This window comes from Nomascus leucogenys, chromosome X, assembly GCF_006542625.1.
Source record: "Nomascus leucogenys isolate Asia chromosome X, Asia_NLE_v1, whole genome shotgun sequence".
In the NCBI taxonomy this organism is placed as follows: domain Eukaryota; kingdom Metazoa; phylum Chordata; class Mammalia; order Primates; family Hylobatidae; genus Nomascus; species Nomascus leucogenys.
The window spans coordinates 18,459,994-18,479,324 of record NC_044406.1 but is presented as its reverse complement, the minus strand read 5'-3'; the positions used below and the strand labels follow the sequence as shown (position 1 = coordinate 18,479,324).

The 19,331-nt window shown below is 44.1% G+C and overlaps 1 protein-coding gene across 4 annotated transcripts in view; it reads left to right on the top strand.

The window, feature by feature from the left end:
* The window catches only part of MAP7D2 (MAP7 domain containing 2), a 113,505-nt gene extending 98,091 nt beyond the window's left edge, over positions 1 to 15,414 (top strand). For 3 of the 4 annotated variants that reach the window (XM_030806400.1, XM_030806399.1, XM_030806402.1), the window contains exons 11-17: positions 5,751 to 6,018; positions 6,766 to 6,870; positions 8,475 to 8,531; positions 8,968 to 9,046; positions 9,620 to 9,806; positions 11,100 to 11,375; positions 13,725 to 15,414. In XM_030806400.1, coding sequence (XP_030662260.1) covers positions 5,751 to 6,018; positions 6,766 to 6,870; positions 8,475 to 8,531; positions 8,968 to 9,046; positions 9,620 to 9,806; positions 11,100 to 11,349 — 946 coding nt within the window. In that variant the 3' untranslated portion in view covers positions 11,350 to 11,375; positions 13,725 to 15,414. The remainder of the gene's footprint in view (positions 1 to 5,750; positions 6,019 to 6,765; positions 6,871 to 8,474; positions 8,532 to 8,967; positions 9,047 to 9,619; positions 9,807 to 11,099; positions 11,376 to 13,724) is intronic. The other variant, XM_030806401.1, reaches the window with a different exon arrangement.
* Positions 15,415 to 19,331: the final 3,917 nt, after the last annotated feature.

Genomic DNA, 19,331 nt, shown 5'->3' with positions numbered 1-19,331 from the left:
CTCCACACCTCCAATGCTGTGCTTTTACTTTGCCCCCACGTGGACTTGTGCTCCTTCCTGCCAGACATCTTCATTTCTCAAAATGCAGGTCAAGTCTTGCTCCCTCTCTGTACCTTTTCTGGCCCTGTGCCTGGGACAGAACTGACCACCCCCCACTCTTCACCCATACTGAGCCCAGCTGTTCAGTTGACTAACATAGCTTCATTTGTTTACAGGCCTCCTTTCCCCAGTTAGCACCTTAAAAGGCTGGGACACAGTCTTTGGATCACTGGTGCCTGGCGCTCAGTAAATGTACAAGAAAGGAACAGAAGGAGGAAGAATCCTGACTAAGAAACCATCGTAGTAGTAGGTTAAGAGAACAGAAGGGCTAAAGTAGTATGGTGAAGGCAGACCTGCAGAAGCCGGTCTCTGTGGACTTACACAATGCCAAAGAAATGGGCAGATTTGAAGTTGATGCTGAGGTTTGATTCTAAGGTCTTAGGAGAATGGTACACCCAATAACAGGTAAAGAAAGGACATAAGGAATTGGTTATAAAAGATAAAAATTATTCATTTGATTTTAGGTAAGCTTATGGTGTCTACAGTACGTCCAGATGATTGGAGATGGAATTGAAGCTTGGGGGTGTAGGTAAAAATTAGAGCAATACACTTGACCCCAAATGAGTTTTCCTCTCTCTTGCCAGAATGTGAAGCTTTGCATAGTGCCACATGGGAGGTGAGGAGTGAGGAAGGAAAGTACCAGACAACCTGGGGCTGGAACTCAGCAGCCACCCCTTGGAATAAGATCATCCTCACATCTGTTTTATGTTTACAGTTAATAGTTAAAGCCACAGAAATGTTGCCAGATAAAATAATTTAGAGAAAAATAAAGTTACTTGAGTCAAACTGTGGAAAGCCCAATTATTGTCACAAACTGGTAAGGGAAACACCATCCAGGTCAAGGATGGGGGAACCAGAACAGAAGGGCCAACCAGGAGTCCAGACAAGCAGGCCCTAAGCAGAAGAACAAAAGTTGGTCCATTCCCAAACACAACAGGTCCCCGGGCTGTGGATGGCCCAAGATATAAAGTGAGATTCTTAGAGGTGGGGCAGGAAACCTTAGACCCCGGGTCCACCCTGGGGAAGGCACTGGCAGGAACTAGTAAGCAGGAGATCTTAATGGGATTCCTAGACGGATCACTTTAAGTCATGTTAAGAAGCTAAAATAGCTACTAGGGGTTCACATGAAAGAATATTCCAGCCAGACGCAATGGCTTGTACCTGTAGTCCCAGCTACTTGAAAGGCTAAGGTGGGAGGATCACTAGAGGCCAGGAGTTTGAGATGAGCCTGGGCAACATAGCAAGACCCCATCTTTTTAAAAAATTGAAGAAAAGAGAATATTCCAGTTAGACAGCTCCCCACGAGCAAGGTCATGTAGCCAGGCTAGTTTCTTGTTGAAGCAAGAGTTAGCCCAGGCCAGGAACCACAGGCAGAGGTCTTCGAGGCTGCTCAGACCTGGCTTTTTGCTGCTGAGCCTACAGGTAGCAGGTGGTTTTGGTGAGAGCTAGGGCAGGTGGGGGCACATGCGATGTGGGGCAGCAGGATGTAGCAGCAGCTGAGGCAGGAAGGGAAAGCCAAGAGAGGTAGGAGAGAGCCAGGGTCACGCAGCCTCATGTAGCACAGGACTGTAGGGAGAGCCACATGGGCGGGACTTTTGATAAGACATAGGCTTATCAAAGACTAAGGCTGTTGGTATTGGGATTTAGGAGATGAAAAGAGATTTTGGAGGGAAATTGTTGAGAAGTAGGATAGAGACAAAGCAGCCTGAAGAGATGAGCGGATACAGGCCCAGAATATAAGCTGGCTGTTAAGCAGTCATGAATGGGAAGCAGCCGAGAGAGGACTGAGGAGGGTTGCTTGTGATGCCCGAGACATGAGCATTTTTCCAGGGCATGGAAAAAATGCATGCAGAAGGATGAAACTGACAAATGAAGGGAAGAGGGGCTAGTGGGAGGGACACAGCTGTGGAGGATGTGGAATTCACAGCACAAGTGGTGGCATTTCCATCTAAGCAGAGGAACAAATGGGGACATTTCTGAGCAGTAATGTCATAGAGGAGAGTTTAAGAAGCTCAGATCGGGTGGCCTCAGTCTTCTCTGTAGAGCAGTTGGTGATAACCATCAACTAAGGAAGATGGCGAAGATTGAGAAAAGTGGCAATTGGGACTGTGTTCTTAAGGGATCCAGAGGATGAGGATTACAAGGCTGGAATGCAATTGCCAGCAGGCAGATAACCAGCCAGCCTTGTTTACGCCTCTCTCTAACCAGTGCTTGGCAGCCCAGGAGTGGTCCTGGAGACCACCTAAGCCTGGAGTTGGGCAACAGAGTGACCTCCATGCCATCTCTGAAATGCTCACAAGGGTACCCAAGGCCTGGGGGACATTGAGAGAGAGGGAAGCAGATACAAGTAGACTGCACAGCGCTAACCAGGGCAGGTCAGGAGAGAAAAAGGCAGAAGGATGGGGTGTGATCAGATCAAAGAAGATTAATGTTGAAGGTTAGGCTTGTTTTAAAATGAAAACTTTTAAGCACGTAAGAATAGAGACCAGTGAAACCCACATACTCGTCCCTCAGATTGAACAATTCAAGTTTAAGCTTGTGTCAGTGACTTGAGGAAGGTTAACAGGGAGCGACAGAAAAGGGGGTGAGGTGCTGGAGTTTCCAACAAACAGGAGCCAATATATGAAGATCCTCCTCAAATGGCCAGTGACGGGGACAAGGGATGATGCATCCACTGAATGCCAAATGATGACAGTAATGCACAATTTTCTGGTACTTTGTACATAGTGAGGAAAGGGAGATGGACTTGGGTGAATGACAAGAACAAGGATGGAGAGGGTGACAGGACTACACACAGGGCCAGGCACAGTGGCTCACGCCTGTAATCCCAGTGCTTTGGGAGAATGGGGTGAGCAGATCACTTGAGCCCAGGAGTTTGAGACCAGCCTGGGCAACAAAATGAGGCCTGTCTCTATTAAAAAAAAAATTCAAAAATGATCCAGGCATGGGGGCACTCACCTGTGGTCCTGGCTACTTGGGAGCTGAGGTGGGAGGATCACTTGAGCCTGAGAGGTTGGGGCTGCAGTGAGCTGTGATGACAGCACTGCACTCCAACCTGGGCAACAGAGTGAAACCCTGCCTCTACAAAGAAAAAAAAAAAGGACTGCACACAGAGCTGATGAACTTTGGAGGTTTAGTGGAGAGGAGTGGGGACTGGTCACACAGGGGCAGGTTGGTTGTTTTGCCAATTTTACCTTGGGGCAAGTGGTAGGGAGAACTGGTAGTAGAGGATGAAGGGGCTGGGTGCGGTGGCTCAAACCTGTAATCCCAGCACTTTGGTAGGCCAAGGCAGGCAGATCACTTGAGGTCAGGAGTTCGAGACCAGCCTGGCCAACATGGTGAAGCCCCATCTCTACTAAAAATACAAAAATCAGCTGGGCGTAGCGGCGCATGCCTGTAGTCCCAGCTACTTGGGAGGCTGAGGCACAAGAATCACTTGAACCCGGGAGGTAGAAGTTGTAGTGAGCCAAGATCACGCCACTCTACTCCAGCCTGGGCAACAGAGTGAGACTCCATTTCAAAAAAAAAGGACAGGATTTCCATGGAGGTGCTATGGAAAGGACAAGCAGGGTCTCATGGGCTTGTGGGGATTTATATTTTGGGTGATAATGAGGATTATGGAGGTTCAGGGGCCATAAGGATATTCTTACATATGTGCATCTGGGCACTTCTGAAGTCCTGATGGTAAAAAACAAGAAACAGAGGCCAAGCGCAGCGGCTCATGCCTATAATCCTAGCACTTTGGGAGGCCGAGGCAGGCAGATCACCTGAGGTCAGGAGTTTGAGACCAGCCTGACCAACATGGTGAAACCCTGTCTCTACTAAAAATACAAAATTAGCCAGGTGTGGTGGCGCATGCCTGTAATCCCACCTACTTGGCAGGCTGAGGCAGGAGAATCACTTGAACCTGGGAGGCAGAGGTTGCGGTGAGCCGAGGTTGCACCATTGCACTCCAACTTGGGCAACAACAGTGAAATACCATCAAAAAAAAAAAAAAAAAGAATGGATTTTCAGGTCCTGGAGATGAAGATGGCAGGTCCTTTATGAAGTAGCTTATACATTAATTAATACACAATGTATCCTTTGTGTGTTAACTTCTCTGGGGCAATCATAATTGGCTCGTTAATAAAGGGTAAGAAATGAAATGATATTTCAGTTAACCTTTAGATACATCTTGTTATTAACACATCCATTTTGGATAATCCTGTGTTGGACATACTTAGTATTTCATTGAGGAATCTAAGAAAATGGGAGTTTCTTTCTGATAGGTTCTATAATGCTCCTCTCCAGAATATCTGTTAATTATTTGAGTTGTTTCACAATGCTTTATAGGCATTGTAACCTAATTTAGTGTTATCACGTATTGTTACAGTCTCAGGCTAATATATTTAAGTATTTCTTTATCTTTCTTTTAAAATATTTCTTTGAATGAATAAACAAAATATTTCCTTTGGTCATACATAGGCTATTAGCCTGCACAAGTTCTGAAGCTGACCATTAGGATGGATGGATGCTCTTTTTAAGTCTTGACCTTTTTATAACAAATAACAGCACCCCAGTAAGTCATTGGCACATGCTTCCAAATGAAGGTAATTTCTAAAAGACATACAGATTTATAGGTGTACTTTAAAGGACATTGGGGCTTGGAGAGAGGATTCATTTTAAATTGCAAAACAAACTAACATTTGAGAACCTTCTAGGGCCAGGCATTTTCATTCTCACAGTAAAGCCACAGAACAATAGTATAGCTTTTCCCATTTTTTAAATGGGCATCAAGAACATTGAGTGACTTTCCAGGTGTCACACAGTGAGTGGCATAATCAGAGTACAATTTGAGTCATGCCCATACATCACACTGCCAGTGATTACCCAAGGAAAGTGACATACATGTGAGGAGGAGGAACATTAGAAAGGTTGAAACAAGCTCTTGGACTTTACAGAATTTTCCCTTACTGCTTCAGGCTCTTTATCACTACACCATGAACCATTCATCTGACTGTGGATGAAAATGTCTAAATGCCACTTAATTTTCATATAGCAAAGAAAGCTAAAATAGATTTCTAAAGATTGCCAAAATAAATGGAAATAGATGTTTTAATTTATTAAATGTCAAGTTTCTGTTGAGCATTTTCTTCCATTTGCTGCTTCAGAAGTCACATACCAATTAGAACCAAATTGGTATGACTTTTTGAGTTCATAGTCACTGCTCTTAAATTGCTGACTGGCACATTTGTGGCCATTGAGACACTTCCCATTTTTCCTAGCTTTCATTGGTTTTAAATATTTATTCTGCTTAGGTTTTAAAAGAATTGTCATTCAATAAGAATGACGGCTTGGCTTTCTCTGTCACTGTGGTCATTTGTTCATTGACTGAGGAGCATCTGTTTTCAATACAGTATGCGTTACACATCAACACATCATTCATTGCTGTATTACAGAATTTAAAGTCAAGCCTGGTTAATATTTTTTTGGTAAATATATGGACCAGAGTGGATTTCCAGGAAGGATGAATCATGTTATTAAATGAATGCTCGTTGAAAGGTATGTGTGTGTGTTACCATGTGGAGCATTATTCTCGGCTGTCAGCACAGTTCTCTGGCAGTTTGCTTTTCGAGCATGTCATCTTCTAACAACAGTTGTATTCTCAAAAGGCTGGAGAGAGAGGAATTGAAAAGAAAGGCAGAGGAGGAAAGGCTTCGCCTAGAAGAGGAAGCCCGAAAGCAGGAAGAAGAAAGGAAGCGGCAGGAAGAGGAAAAGAAAAAACAGGAAGAGGAAAAGAAAAAACAGGAAGAGGCAGAGAAAAGAAAGGCAGGCGAGGAGGCCAAGCGGAAGGCTGAGGAGGAGCTGTTGTTGAAAGAAAAGCAAGAACAAGAAAAGCAAGAACAAGAAAAGCAAGAGAAAGCCATGATTGAAAAGCAGGTACTGTATGAGTCCTCAGATGGACTTTACTTGTTTTTTAAGGACCTTGATTGTAGGTACAATTAGTTAAATTTCAATGACTCATAATATTTACTTGAAGTTTTTTCTTAAACTGTCTGGGCTGGTTATTAAATGTAAGTTGGGGCAGTTGCAGTGAAGTTGGTAATGTTTGCCATCTGTCAGTTTGGGTTTCCCCAAAGGCAAACCCTGGGATAAGAATTTGGGTGCCAGCAGTTTTTTTGCAAGCGAATCCCAGGAAACTGGTAGAGGAATAGGAGAAAAGCCAACGTAAGTGCATTGATGCATGTGTTGCTGTGGGTGACTGGAACACAGTCCCATTGGGAACCTCTGAGAGACTATGGATCATGCTTTAGAATTGTCCAGCTGAGGGATGAGGAAACTGAACTACTTATCTACCACATCCTGCCCTTCACTGTAGTAGAAGGTCACTCCCTGGGGAATTAACTCTCTGATCTGGCCACATGCACACTTCATGGCCCAAGCCTGCCCACAGACACAGAAAAGCCTTGGCCATGTGTGAGAACTGTCTGCAGGTGATTTGCATGGTGAGCCAGGGGTATATGAATGAGGTCCAACCATGTTTGCTGTGTCATACACATTGAATATTGGAGCAGCATCCACTTTAGGGCAGATGATGAGATGAAGGAACATGTGCAAAGCCAGGGAATTACCACACTGTTTTCTTAGCTTATTAAAGCTTTGCCTTGATTTACCTGTTTCTGTTAGAAAGAAGCAGCAGAAGCAAAGGCCCGGGAGGTAGCTGAACAGCTGCGTCTCGAGAGAGAACAGATTATGCTGCAGATTGAGCAGGAGAGACTGGAGAGAAAGAAGGTAAGGGCTGAGGGATCAGGAAGACTTAGGGTAAGTGAACAGGAAGTAAATCCAGTTCTCTTCTGCAGTGATTGGATAGAATGATCCTAGGATTGTCAGTTAGGTCAAGTTCATTGATACCACTGTTCAAATCTTCTATGTCTTTATTAGTTTTTTGCCATCTCATTCTATCAGTTATTGAGAAAGATTGTTAAAAACTCCATCTGCGGCCAGGCGTGGTGGCTCACACCTGTAATCCCAGCACTTAGGGAGGCAGAGGCAGGAGGATCACTTGAGCCCAGAAGTTCCAGACCAGCCTGAGTAATACAGTGAAACCCTGTCTCTACTAAAAATACAAAAAATAGCTGGGTGTGATGGCATGTGTCTGTAGTCCCAGCTACATAGGAGGCTGAGGTGGGAAAATGACCTGAATTCGGGAAGTTAAGCCTGCAGTGAGCTGAGATCATGCCACTGCACTCCAGCCTGGGGAAGAGGAGTGAGACCCTGTCTCAAGTAATAGAAAAAAGAACAACTCGATCTGTGATTATGGATCTGCCCATTTTTCCTTTCAGTTCTGTCAGGTTTTGTTTTATATATATTTATCGTGATATGCCTTTGTCTCTAGTGATATTTCTTGTCTTAAAGTCTACTTTGACAGCCCCCCCGCCTTTTATTTTTTTGAGACAGAGTCTCACTCTATTGCCCATGCTGGAGTGCAGTGGCGCAATCTCGGCCCACCACAACCTCCGCCTCCCAGGTTCAAGCGATTCTCCTGCCTCAGCCTCCCAACTAGCTGGGATTACAGGCGCACACCACCACACCTGGCTAATTTTTGCATTTTTAGTAGAGATGGGATTTCACCATGTTGGCCAGGCTGGTCTCGAACTCCTGGACTCAAGGGATCCTCCTGCCTCGGCCTTCCAAAGTGCTGGGATTATAGACGTGAGCCACTGTGCTTGGCCTGACAGCCCTTTTATGATTAGTGTCTGTATGTCAAGTCTTTTTCACCCTTCTACTTAAAACTTCTGTGTGTTTTTATAAGTAAAGAGCACATAGCCAGGAATTGTTATTTTAATTCTGTTTGACAGTCTTTCTCTTTGTCTTTTAATTGGAGTGTTTAGTCCATTTACACTAACTATACTTATAGGTAAAGTTGGGTTTAAGGAGACTGATTATAAAGGAGTATTCTCATGGTGTCCTAGGCCCAACCTGGGCTTTGTATTGCTATAGGCCTGGGACCCAGGAGACCAGCCTGTGGCCTTCTCTCCTGAGATGCACCTCACCCTCAGCCTCACTTTCTGTAGGGTGGTCCTCTTTAATGGCAGGTGGTAATTTGTTGATTTATATGGAGCCTAAGAAGAAGGAGGAGAAATATGGGATATAAATTGAATATTGATTCTAGATACGTACTAGTTAACTTCTCAAGCATTTGACCTTGTCCATGGGGCCAGAGGTGTATATCTCCAAAACCAGTGGAAAACCTTTCTATACTTGTTATCCTCTTCTGACATTTGCCTTTTACAAGTTTTCTGAGAAATGTGATGTTGCATGTAAACCAAGCTACTTTTATGTTTTTGGTCTTATAGTCCTCTTACTTGATTTTGTTTTTTGTTTTTTGTTTTTAGAGAATAGATGAAATCATGAAGAGAACAAGGAAAAGTGATGTGTCTCCACAAGTGAAGGTAGGAATTCAAATGACCATTTTAATAGTTGATGTACTAAGTAGAAAAGAACAGCAGAACACACTCAGTGAAATTGTAGGTCTTGGAGACGATTAGCCAGAAAAAAATGCAGTTTTCCTGCTTTGTTCCTGGCTAGGTTAAGGAGGGTTAGGTACCTGAAAAGAAAGAGGGACTTCAGAGATGGGATGGGTAAAAGATTTCCTTAGAGTAATGGGGGGTGGGATGAAGAGAGAGGCATAGTAGTCCATGAATAAAAAAGAGAATCCTGACATAAAAATACATAAGAATAAGGGAAACACAGCTGAAGATTTAAAGAATTACCACAGAATAGGCAGATGGTCCAGGCTCAAAATACCATCGGATGCTTTTAAAAAGCACTTTTTTTCTGTGTGATTTCAGTCTTCCCTCATTTCATTCACCTTCCATTTGTTTTCAGAAAGAAGACCCCAAAGTGGGGGTCCAGCCTGCTGTGTGTGTGGAAAAGAAGACAAAACCAGTTGTCCCCAACAAAATGGGTGAGTGTGACATCTGGTTCTTGGGTTCTTCCTTTTAGTGGCAAAAGCTCGTAAGACTTGGTGCAGGGTAAACAGACCCATGGATCCCAAGAGGGTGACTGCTGGCAGGGGCCTGTGCAGTTTGCCTCCCCTGGGAATGTGTCTCCAGCACAGGGACTCTCAGCTCCACTTGGGAACCCACTGGGTTCCTTGGTTACTCCCATGATCCCAGCATAGGAGGCAGTCTGGCTGCTGGCTCACAGTGCTTTCCAGGGAGCTTCACTGCTGGTCAGGTTTTATTACTATTAGGACCTGACTCTGCTCTTCTCCAGAGGTTCTGCACAGACACTGATAGAAGTGTGTCTTGGTTTTATTACTATTAGGACCTGACTCTGCTCTTCTCCAGAGGTTCTGCACAGACACTGATAGAACTGTGTGAAGGTGATTATATGGGGTTATTTGTGGCTCTTTCCACAAAAGATGCTGCAGTATCAGTGAAGCAGAGCATTAAATTAATTGCCTTGATCTATGTTTCTCTGTTACTTTATTTAGACATTTTATGATTAACACAAGGGACTTTGTGTTCTCGATCAGAAATCAATGGATTAAACACCTGCCAGGAAGTTAATGGTGTGGATCACGCTGCCCCAGAAACTTATCCCCAAGACATTTTCTCTAATGGGCTTAAGCCAGCTGGGGGACTCATTCATCTGGATGCCCTTGATGGGAAATCAAATAGTCTGGATGATTCAACTGAAGAAGTTCAGTCTATGGATGTGAGGTATATTCATTTCTTTTGCATTTAAGCCTCATCACTTCTCTAAACACTACCCTTTCTTTTAGTTGGTTTCTTCGTCTTTTATACAACCACATCACCTAAAGCAGGTTTGATTGACATTACAGGAAAGCTCTCAGTGGTATAATATTCTAGTGTCTTACGTCAGGTTCCCTAGAAGCAGAGCCTGGAACAGAGTTTCTAGCGCATGTGATTCGTTAGAGGAAAGCTCTTGGGAGTTTTTCAGGAGAAAGGGAAAGGAGGGAATTCGCTAAGCGAGGATGCCTTCTCAGCTGACCCCATGGGAGCTCTGGAGGATGAATTTCCACCAGATACAGTTCCTCTGAGCTTCTGCAGTTCTGGTTTTTCTAGATTCTTCTCTAAAATCTCACAAGGAAGAAAAAGAAGAACCTGGCAGCAGCTTTACTCTGGCTGTTAAGAGATTCCTGGTGACAGGCCCTCAGCCCACCACTCTTCAGAGCCTGGATTTGTTCCTTTGCTAGGCCTTACAGCTGGCACAATTATGAAACTCCACCTTCCATCTCTAGGGAGAGGAAGAGAGAGAGAGAAAGAAAACCAGGCTTGGCTGGGCTGGAGCTGGATAAGTCAGAGTGGATTGGAAGCCTCACTTTAGAGAGGAAGCAGAGAGTGAGATTGGCTTTGCCAGTGATTACGTGGGCTGTGGTGGGATCCTTTTATAATGGGCCCCCCAGCCTTAACTGAGCACTTCAGGCGTTTCCACGTGAACTCTTCTCAGCACGATCAGATTCATACTCACAGGAGGCCTGGCAGAGAGAAACAATTGTTCCCATTTTACTGGCGAAGAAACTGAGGCTGCAGGAAGGAAAAGTAATTCGTCCAAGGTGGCACTACTAGAAAGGCAGCACTGGGAGCCCCACTGTTAATTAGGGCTCTTCAACTTGCTTTGAACTTTTGGCATTGGCTTTCTCTCTGAATGTCCCATTTAGAAAGTTCTAGAATGCCTTGCTTCTTTGTAGTAGAATGCTGGTGCCTGTGGGTTTTTGTCCTTTCACCCTTTGGGCAATATGAGCTTGGCCATCACAGCCCTGCTCAATCTGCTTCCCTGTTCTCATACATGGGGCCTTGTGTCCACCATCTGTCTTTCTCAGATTTGAGCCCACTTGTATTTTTTACAATGTGTTACACAAAAACTCTGACTCTAAATCCTTCTTCTTTAGAAGAGTAGTATAACAAAATATTGCAAATAGAATTAATATATTGTGCCATGTTGTCTGTCTGTCTCTTTCTGCCTCTCTCTCTCTCGTTCATCTCTTCTAGTCCTGTTTCAAAAGAAGAGCTTATCTCTATCCCGGAATTTTCACCAGTGAGTGAAATGATTCCTGGAGTGTCTCTGGACCAAAATGGAACTGGCAATGCCCAAGCACTTCAAGATCTCTTAGATTTCACTGGTCCCCCCACATTCCCCAAGAGATCCAGTGAAAATCTCAGCCTGGACGACTGTAACAAAAACCTTATCGAAGGATTTAACAGTCCTGGCCAAGAAACTCCTCTCAACACCTTCTGTTGACAAATACAGCATCCCTTTAATAAAAGGTACAGTCTTTTGATCATATTCTAACTTCATAACCCTTTAACTGGGGTTTGTGAAGATAGGATGTACATCACTCAGCCTCTTGGATGGTCAAATTTTATTTGAAAAATGCAAACATGAATATATTATGGTATACTACAGCACACACAAGAATTGAGACAGATTTCAAGTAATTCATCTGCGAGCCTTCAGCGCCGAGCCGCCTTGTCCTAACCCTGCTATTTAGGGTGTGTAGATGGGAAGGCTGAGAACACTGGCTAAAGGTTTGATTACCAATCCAGCCTGAGTAGCTTTTTTAGGGGCAAGGAAAGAATACTCTATTAGTGTCGCAAGGTGATATGAGTAAGATGAATTTCCCCACCTCTAGTTTTGCTCAGTGACATCCCACATTCTATCTAGAATCATTCATATACAGGGCCACATGATTTGCTATTCTCTTGACCCATTCTGGATTCTTCCAAAGCAGACAGCTCTTCTTGGATCATACCTGAGGGAGAGAGAACTGCAGTTTTTGTGTCTTGAAGGTTTTTTCCCCACCTTTGGCCTTTTTTTATTTTTGCCAAAGTGCATCCAGAAGCTATTCTCATTTGAGCAAGAATGTCTGTGAGTTATATATACTCTGTAGTAAGGTATACTTAGTTACATATACCTCACATTTGATTTACTTCAGTTTGGGGCTTGTTTTTGAATGAGGAAAACATAATTAGAGTCTGTCACCAAATCCTTTAATAATTTAATAATTCCAATTGCTCCTCCCACTTCAGATTCTGTTTTTGCTTTCAAGAGAAGGGCTCTCACTCTGTTGTCCAGGCTGGTGTGCAGTGGCGCAATCACAGCTCACTGAAACTTCAAACTCCTGGGCTCAGGAGATCCCCTTGCCCCAGCCTCCTGAGTAGTTGGATCATAGGCACATGCCACCAGGCCCAGCTAATTTTTTTTAGTTTTTGTAGAGGTTGCGTCTTGCTATGTTGCCCAGCTGGTCTTGAACCCCTGGCCTCAAGTGATCCTCTCTCCTTGGCCTCCCAAGCACTGGGATTACAGCCATGAGCTACCATGCCTTGCATCCATTTTAGATTTTTTTTTTTTTTTTTGGAGATGGAGTCTCACTCTGTCGCCCAGGCTGGAGTGCAGTGACACGATCTCCACTCACAGCCACTTCTACCTCCCAGGTTCAAGCCATTCTCCTGCCTCAGCCTCCCGAGTAGCTGGGACTACAGGTACACGCCGCCATGCCCGGCTAATTTTTTGTATTAGTAGAGACGGGGTTTCACCGTGTTGCCCAAGCTGGTCTCGAACTCCTGAGCTCAGGCAATCCACCTGCCTTGGCTTCCCAAAGTGCTAGGATTACAGGCGTGAGCCACCGCGCCCGGCCATTTTAGATTCTTAAAAGTATTTTTATATTCTCGGCATTTTCTCAGTCACTTTATTTTTTATATTTCACTCCCATAACAAATTCACTGGCCAAAATAACTTAGTCCAGTGTTTTTATTTTTCAAATGAGGAAACAAGTTGGAGAGGCTACAGAGCTGAGGTCGCTGTGTTTTTTGTATACTTGTTTCTACCTGACCTCAGCTCTTGCCTATAATACAAGTTTGAGAGCCCATTTCTCTTGGTTCTTGGTGTGTGGTGGGTCACTTTTAAAGTAAACTGTTATCACTGGTTTGGAAAAGCAGCTGCCTTCTTGGACACTTAAAACACTAAATCACCTGAGCATTCTATTTCCCTGACAGTTATGTGGCTTAATATTTATTAAGAGGTTTTTTGTGTTTTTAATATACTTTAAAATTAGTTTCCCTTCAGTTCACTTACCTCACTATACAGTAAGGAACAGAGAATCCACTAAATTTATTAGAGTATTCATATGTCCTCAAATTTATTTCTTACATCTCTAAAAGAAATGCAAAACCCCGTCCAAAAAGAAAAATGTCAAATTATTTTATTCACACTGCTTGTATATTTTTAATTATGATTGGGTCTAGTTCTCAAATTCTTCTCTACCAAAAGTGGTACCACCCCCACCAGGAGACGTTTGGACATATGTTGATGGTTTTTGTTGCCAGAGTGGCTGGGGGCATTTGAAAGACAAAGCTTGAGACATTAAACATCTGCAGGTTTTAGAAAAGTTCCATACAAGGAAAATTTGACCCATCTAAAAGAATAGTCCTGTGTAAAATACTGTATCACTTCTGTTGAGAAATACTGTATAAGCCCAGGAGGAAAATATAATTGCCAAGAAGGTAGAAAGTGCCACAGTGTGTTGTGATCGTTTCAGTGAGAGAATAGTGCTACAAACTGCAGAATACTTGGTTTTCCCTTTGATCTCATCTGGTTTTGTTTCTGAATTGACACAGGTGTTTGGAGAACCCATAAAGCTGCTGATAGTCAAATCCGAGCTACTAGCCACCTGAAGAAGCTTCTGTCACCCTTACCGCTGGATCCCAAATTATTAGCTCGGAATGTAACTGTATTCCTAGGTAGTATGTCAAACACTGGCCACTCTTGGTAGAAACCTTGAAACTTTCACCTTGTTGGGCTTTAGCAAAGTTTCCATTTACAGTTCTGTTTATGAGCTTCAGCTACTGATAAAGCACTTCCTGAACTTCTCTATTATCATAGTGACCCTCTGAATAACCTGAGTGACTGGCTCGGCAATTCGCTTTATAACCATTCTTATTCCCAAAGTTGGATCACATAAACATTTAGATGTCTTTTCCTGTAAAATATTCTAGACATTTACCCAAACTCTAGTTAAACATATACTCAACTTGCACTGTATATCTCCCTGTCTTTTTTGAGACAGAGAAGAAATTCAGGAGGTTCCCCATCTCCAGAGTTTCTCTGTTGGAAGGCAGTATCAAGAAGCCTTTAAACAATTCTTGTTAAGCTTTGCCACCTGCAAAAATGCATTGCCCCACATTATTCTTTTGGGGTTAAAGTAGTAAGTTTGGTTGAGGAAGAAGTCAAAACAGTCAGTAATGATTTCTGTTCTCTTATGCATATTCGTGTATACATGGGCAACTGAATCTAGCAAGGACTCTTTCATGTCACACCTTAAAATCTTCACGCTGTAGTCACTCCAGACCATGGAGTGGCTTTCCAGCTGAATGAATCCTATGTCTCGTGTGCAGGTGGTTGGTTTTCAATGTTCTTGCTAATTTTTTTTTTCTATTGGATCTTGGGAGTTTTCTTTGTTTGCCCCCGTGTTTGCCCAGCTTTAATAAAACCAGGCGCAAACAAAAACCATAGCATTCTGAAACAATAGGAGGCCCACATTGGACCCAGTATATCACTTGAATGGACTTTAACATTAAGAAAAAATCTGAATGGGGAAAAATGACACTAGAATGTATACTCCACACATTTTATGCCATATAATGGTGTGTTTTCTTAATTTTGTTTCTTGTGGCGAAATGTGGCTTTCAAATTAAAATGACCTTTTCTTCTTTGAAACTTTTTGTTTTGACTTGTATAATTAAGGGTTTGGAAAGATTCATAATTCTGAGAGAGGTTTGCAACCAGGAGATACAAAGAAGTCTCAGTAGTAAGCTTGTTCATGTGCTTTTACAGCCAGCTACATTTAAGAATGTATTAGTTACAGAAATTGTATGTCTGTGTATGTGTCTCTACTCAATAAAGTACATGCCTCCACATAATGCGGTGCTGTCCATCTCGGCAAATACTGGCCAAGTCCCTTTATGACAGGCACACAGAAACCATAGCATGGTCTGGCTTTCAAAAAATGCCTCTCATCTTTCCTAGAACCTTATTTTGCTAAATGTCTGTTTTCTTGTGATTTGTTGTACCTCACAGCACCATGGTGACCGTGGTGATGCCTCTTTTGCATGATATGTACATTGTGTTTAATGTGAAATACATTTTCATTGAAGAGTCTGATGACTTGCTAGCATTTTATTTTTTCTGTAAGCTCAGTGTGCTGAAACCAAACCAGGCTTTAAAAAACCTGTGTAGAAGAAAACCAAAAAATCCTGTGTGGGTGTCCTTTCCCTGTCAAAGTCATTAAAAATTTCTTTGTTGCCAGTGCCAAGTGGAGTCAACTGCATAAAGCTTATTAAGTGATGACTGTCACTGGAACACAATGGACTTCTGAGTATAGTAAAAAGTTGTTCTTTCCTTTTTTTTTTTTTTTTTTTTTTTGGAGAGACAAGGTCTCACCATGTTGCTGAAGCTGGTCTCCTAAGCTCAAGTGATCAGTCCTCCTGCCTCGGCTTCCCAAAGTTCTGGAATTTATAGGCATGAGCCACCACACCCAGCCAAGTTCCTGTACTTTCATACCACTGGTGCGAGGGCTTTCTAGCTAAGATACAGTTAACCTTACCATAATCTATGATAACATTGCACATAGCAATTTGGCATTTAAATAAAATTATAATGGGAATGTTGACCCTTATTTTCAGGTAAGTTGAAACCCAGACCAGTTTTTTTTTTGTATCTAACTCACAGGCTTTCCACTGCCTGGAGACAGTACCAGGCCAGACCAGAAGCCAGGTGGGCAGGACTGGAATTAGAGACCCCTATGGTAACTTCTGGGCTGCCATCTCTGAAGCTGAGGGCCCAGTCATTGCTGCTTCCCCAGTTCTGCTGACAAAGCCTCTGGTCAGGGCACAGGAGCAGACACTATTTCCATATGCAGACCTCTGGGAGGAGCATTAGAAATAGCTTATGTCATCATGAGCTCTGGCCATGGGGCCTACATCGGTGGCCAGTCATTCCTAAGAACAGTTTCTTGTTTGTGAACATTGCAAATTTTTTCTTAGTGTGTACAGGTTTCCTATTAGATGCTTTTGCTAATTTAGAAAGCAAATGTAAAGAACTAATTCATCTCGAGAGGTATACCCATTACATTGGGGCACAGCACAGGGTGACCTCCATACCCATTCCTCAGCATTGTTCAGAAAGCACAGTTATGGGCCAAGTGCAGTGGCTCACACCTGTAATACCAGCACTTTGGGAGGCCGAGGCAGGAGGATCACTTGAGGCCAGGAGTTCGAGACCAGCCTGGGCAACAAAGCAAGACCTCTGTTCTCTACAAAATAAATTTTAAAAACTTAGCTGGGCATGGTGGCACACACCTGTAATCCCAGCTACTTGAGAGTCTAAGGCAGGAGGATCACTTGAGCCCAGGAGCTCAAGGTTGCAGTGAGCTATGATCACACCACTGCACTCCAGCCTGGACAATGGAGCAAGACCCTGTCTCTTTTTAAAAAGCACAATTATATAAGAAAATGAAGCAAGAACTCTCAGAAATGAGAAGCTTCACAAATGGTCTTTTTTCTGGAAACCCATGAAAAACTCTTAGAATGATTTCACAAGGAGGCCAACTATCAAAAATTAATAGTTTTTTTTTTGGGGGGGTGGCGTAGGGGCACAGGGCCACGCTGGAGCACAGTGGCACAATTATAGCTCACTGCAGCCTTGAACTCCTGGGCTCAAGTGATTCTCCTGCACCAGCCTCCTGAGTAGCTAGGAATATAGGCGTGCACCACCATGCCCAGTTAATTTCTTTTAAATTTTTATGTAGAGACGAGGTCTCACTATGTTGCCCAGGCTGGTCTTCAACTGGGCTCAAGCAATCCTCCCGCCTTGGCCTCCCGAAGTGCTGAGATTACAGGTGTGCACCACTATGCCTGGCCAGACGAGTCTTTTTCTTACATATCAGCAATAAACTGGAAATAGGTTCCAACAAAAACCATAAATTTCATAGAAATAAAAACTAGCTAAAATGAGAAGAATATTAGAATTGAAGTGAATGGAAAGACACGCCATGCCCCTGAATGGGAAATCCTCTGCATATGAAGAAGGCTCATCCTATAGGCAGCACTCACATTGGTTCCAGTCAATGAGATTTCATTTCAGCAACTTGAAAAATAGAATTGTAGGGGCCGGGTGCGGTGGCTCACGCCTGTAATCCCTGCACTTTGGGAGGCTGGGGCGGGTGGATCACGAGGTCAGGAGATCGAGCCCATCCTGGCTAACATGGTGAAAACCCGTCTCTACTAAAAATACAAAAAATTAGCCGGGCGTGGTGGCGGGCGCCTGTAGTCCCAGCTACTCAGGCGGCTGAGGCAGGAGAATGGCATGAACCCGGGAGGCGGAGCTGGCAGTGGACCGAGATAGCACCAATGCACTCCAGCTGGGGTGACAGAGCGAGACTCCATCTCAAAAAAAAAAAAAATAATAATAATAATAGAATTGTACAGTTGATTTTAAAAGCTGAACACAAAGCTAAGAAACCTAGGAATTTTTAAAGAAAAATTTCCCCCAACAAATAGTAAAATACATGATAAAACTTCCATAACTGAAATGGTATTCTGATAGAGAAATAGAATTTGGAATAGCTATAGACATCAGAAATACCCAAGATCGGTAAGAATTGAATGCATGATGGGGCTGGGCATGGGCCATTGTACTTGTGGAGAGGTAGTAGGTATCCTGAGTGTCAACTTTGAGGTTTTTTTGTTTTTTGGGTTTTTTTTCTGAGACAGTGTCTCACTCTGTCCCCGAGGCTGGGGTGCAGTGGCGTGCTCTTGGCTCACTGCAACCTCCTTCTCAGGTTCAAGCGATTCTCCTGCTTCAGCCTCCCAAGTAGCTGGGATTATAGGCGCCCACCACCATGCCCGGCTAATTTTTGTATTTTTACTAGAGACGGTTTCACCATGTTGGCCAGGCTGGTCTCGAACCCCTGACCTCAAGTGATCTGCCCGCCTTGGCCTCCCAAAGTGCTGGGATTACAGGCGTGAACCACTGTGCTTGGCTCTCAACTGAGTTTAGAATCTCTGATGTGGTAGGGACAGGGGCCCAGAAGTCACAGTGAGGAAATGATAAAGACAGCAAAGGGATCCAAGGTGAGGGTACCACTCATGGGTCAATGTTTAAGTCAGGGACGAAATTTAGATGCAAGGCTTGGGAGCATCCTGTAAAGATCCTGAGCTGCCAGGCACCCCTGGGATGTGTCAGGCTCTCAGGAACTGGGGAGCAGCAGGCCTCTGCTTGCCTTGCTTTAGGCTTCTGCAGCAGTGGGCCATGACAGACAGCACGTACTGAGTTGCTTCAAAAATTTCATGCTTTGGCCAGGCACGGTGGCTCACGCCTGTAATCCCAGCACTTTGGGAGGCCAAGACGGGCGGATCACGAGGTCAGGAGATCGAGACCATCCTGGCTAACACGGTGAAACCCTGTCTTTACTAAAAATACAAAAAAATTAGCCAGGCGTAGTGGTGGGCACCTGTAGTCCCAGCTACTCGGGAGGCTGAGGCAGGAGAATGGCGTGAACCCGGGAGGCGGAGCTTGCAGTGAGCCGAGATCGCACCACTGCACTCCAGCCTGGGCGACTGAGCGAGACTCTGTCTCAAAAAAAAAAAAAAAAAAAAAAATTCACGCTTTGAGGTAGGTATGGGATGGTAACTTCCCCAAGGACACACACAGCTGGAACTTGGCACAGCTGGCTGTGACTCCAGGGCCCCAGCTTTATTTTTTATATATATTTAAAGATACATATTTTTTAATAGAGACACATTCTCCCTATGTTGCCCAGACTAGTCTCGAACTCCTGAGCTCAGGCGATTCTCCCGCCTTGGCCTCCCAAAGTGCTGGGGTTACAGGCACGAACCACTGCACCCGACTTCCAGGACCCCAGCTTTAGTACCCCCAGGGGAAGTTGACAGGTTTTTCTGCCCCGCAGAGCAGCAACACTGTTTTGCTAGGGGATAGGCAGGGCAAAAAAAAAAGTCTTGCTAGAGCGAGCACTTATAAAAGGAGTAGCAAAGGGCCAGGACCCTCATGGAAACTCCTAGTTCTGAAGGTGCTTTAAAATACATATTGAGGCCGGGTGCGGTGGCTCACGCCTGTAATCCCAGCACTTTGGGAGGCCGAGGCGGGTGGATCATCTGAGGTCAGGAGTTCAAGACCAGCCTGACCAATATGGTGAAAGCCCATCTCTA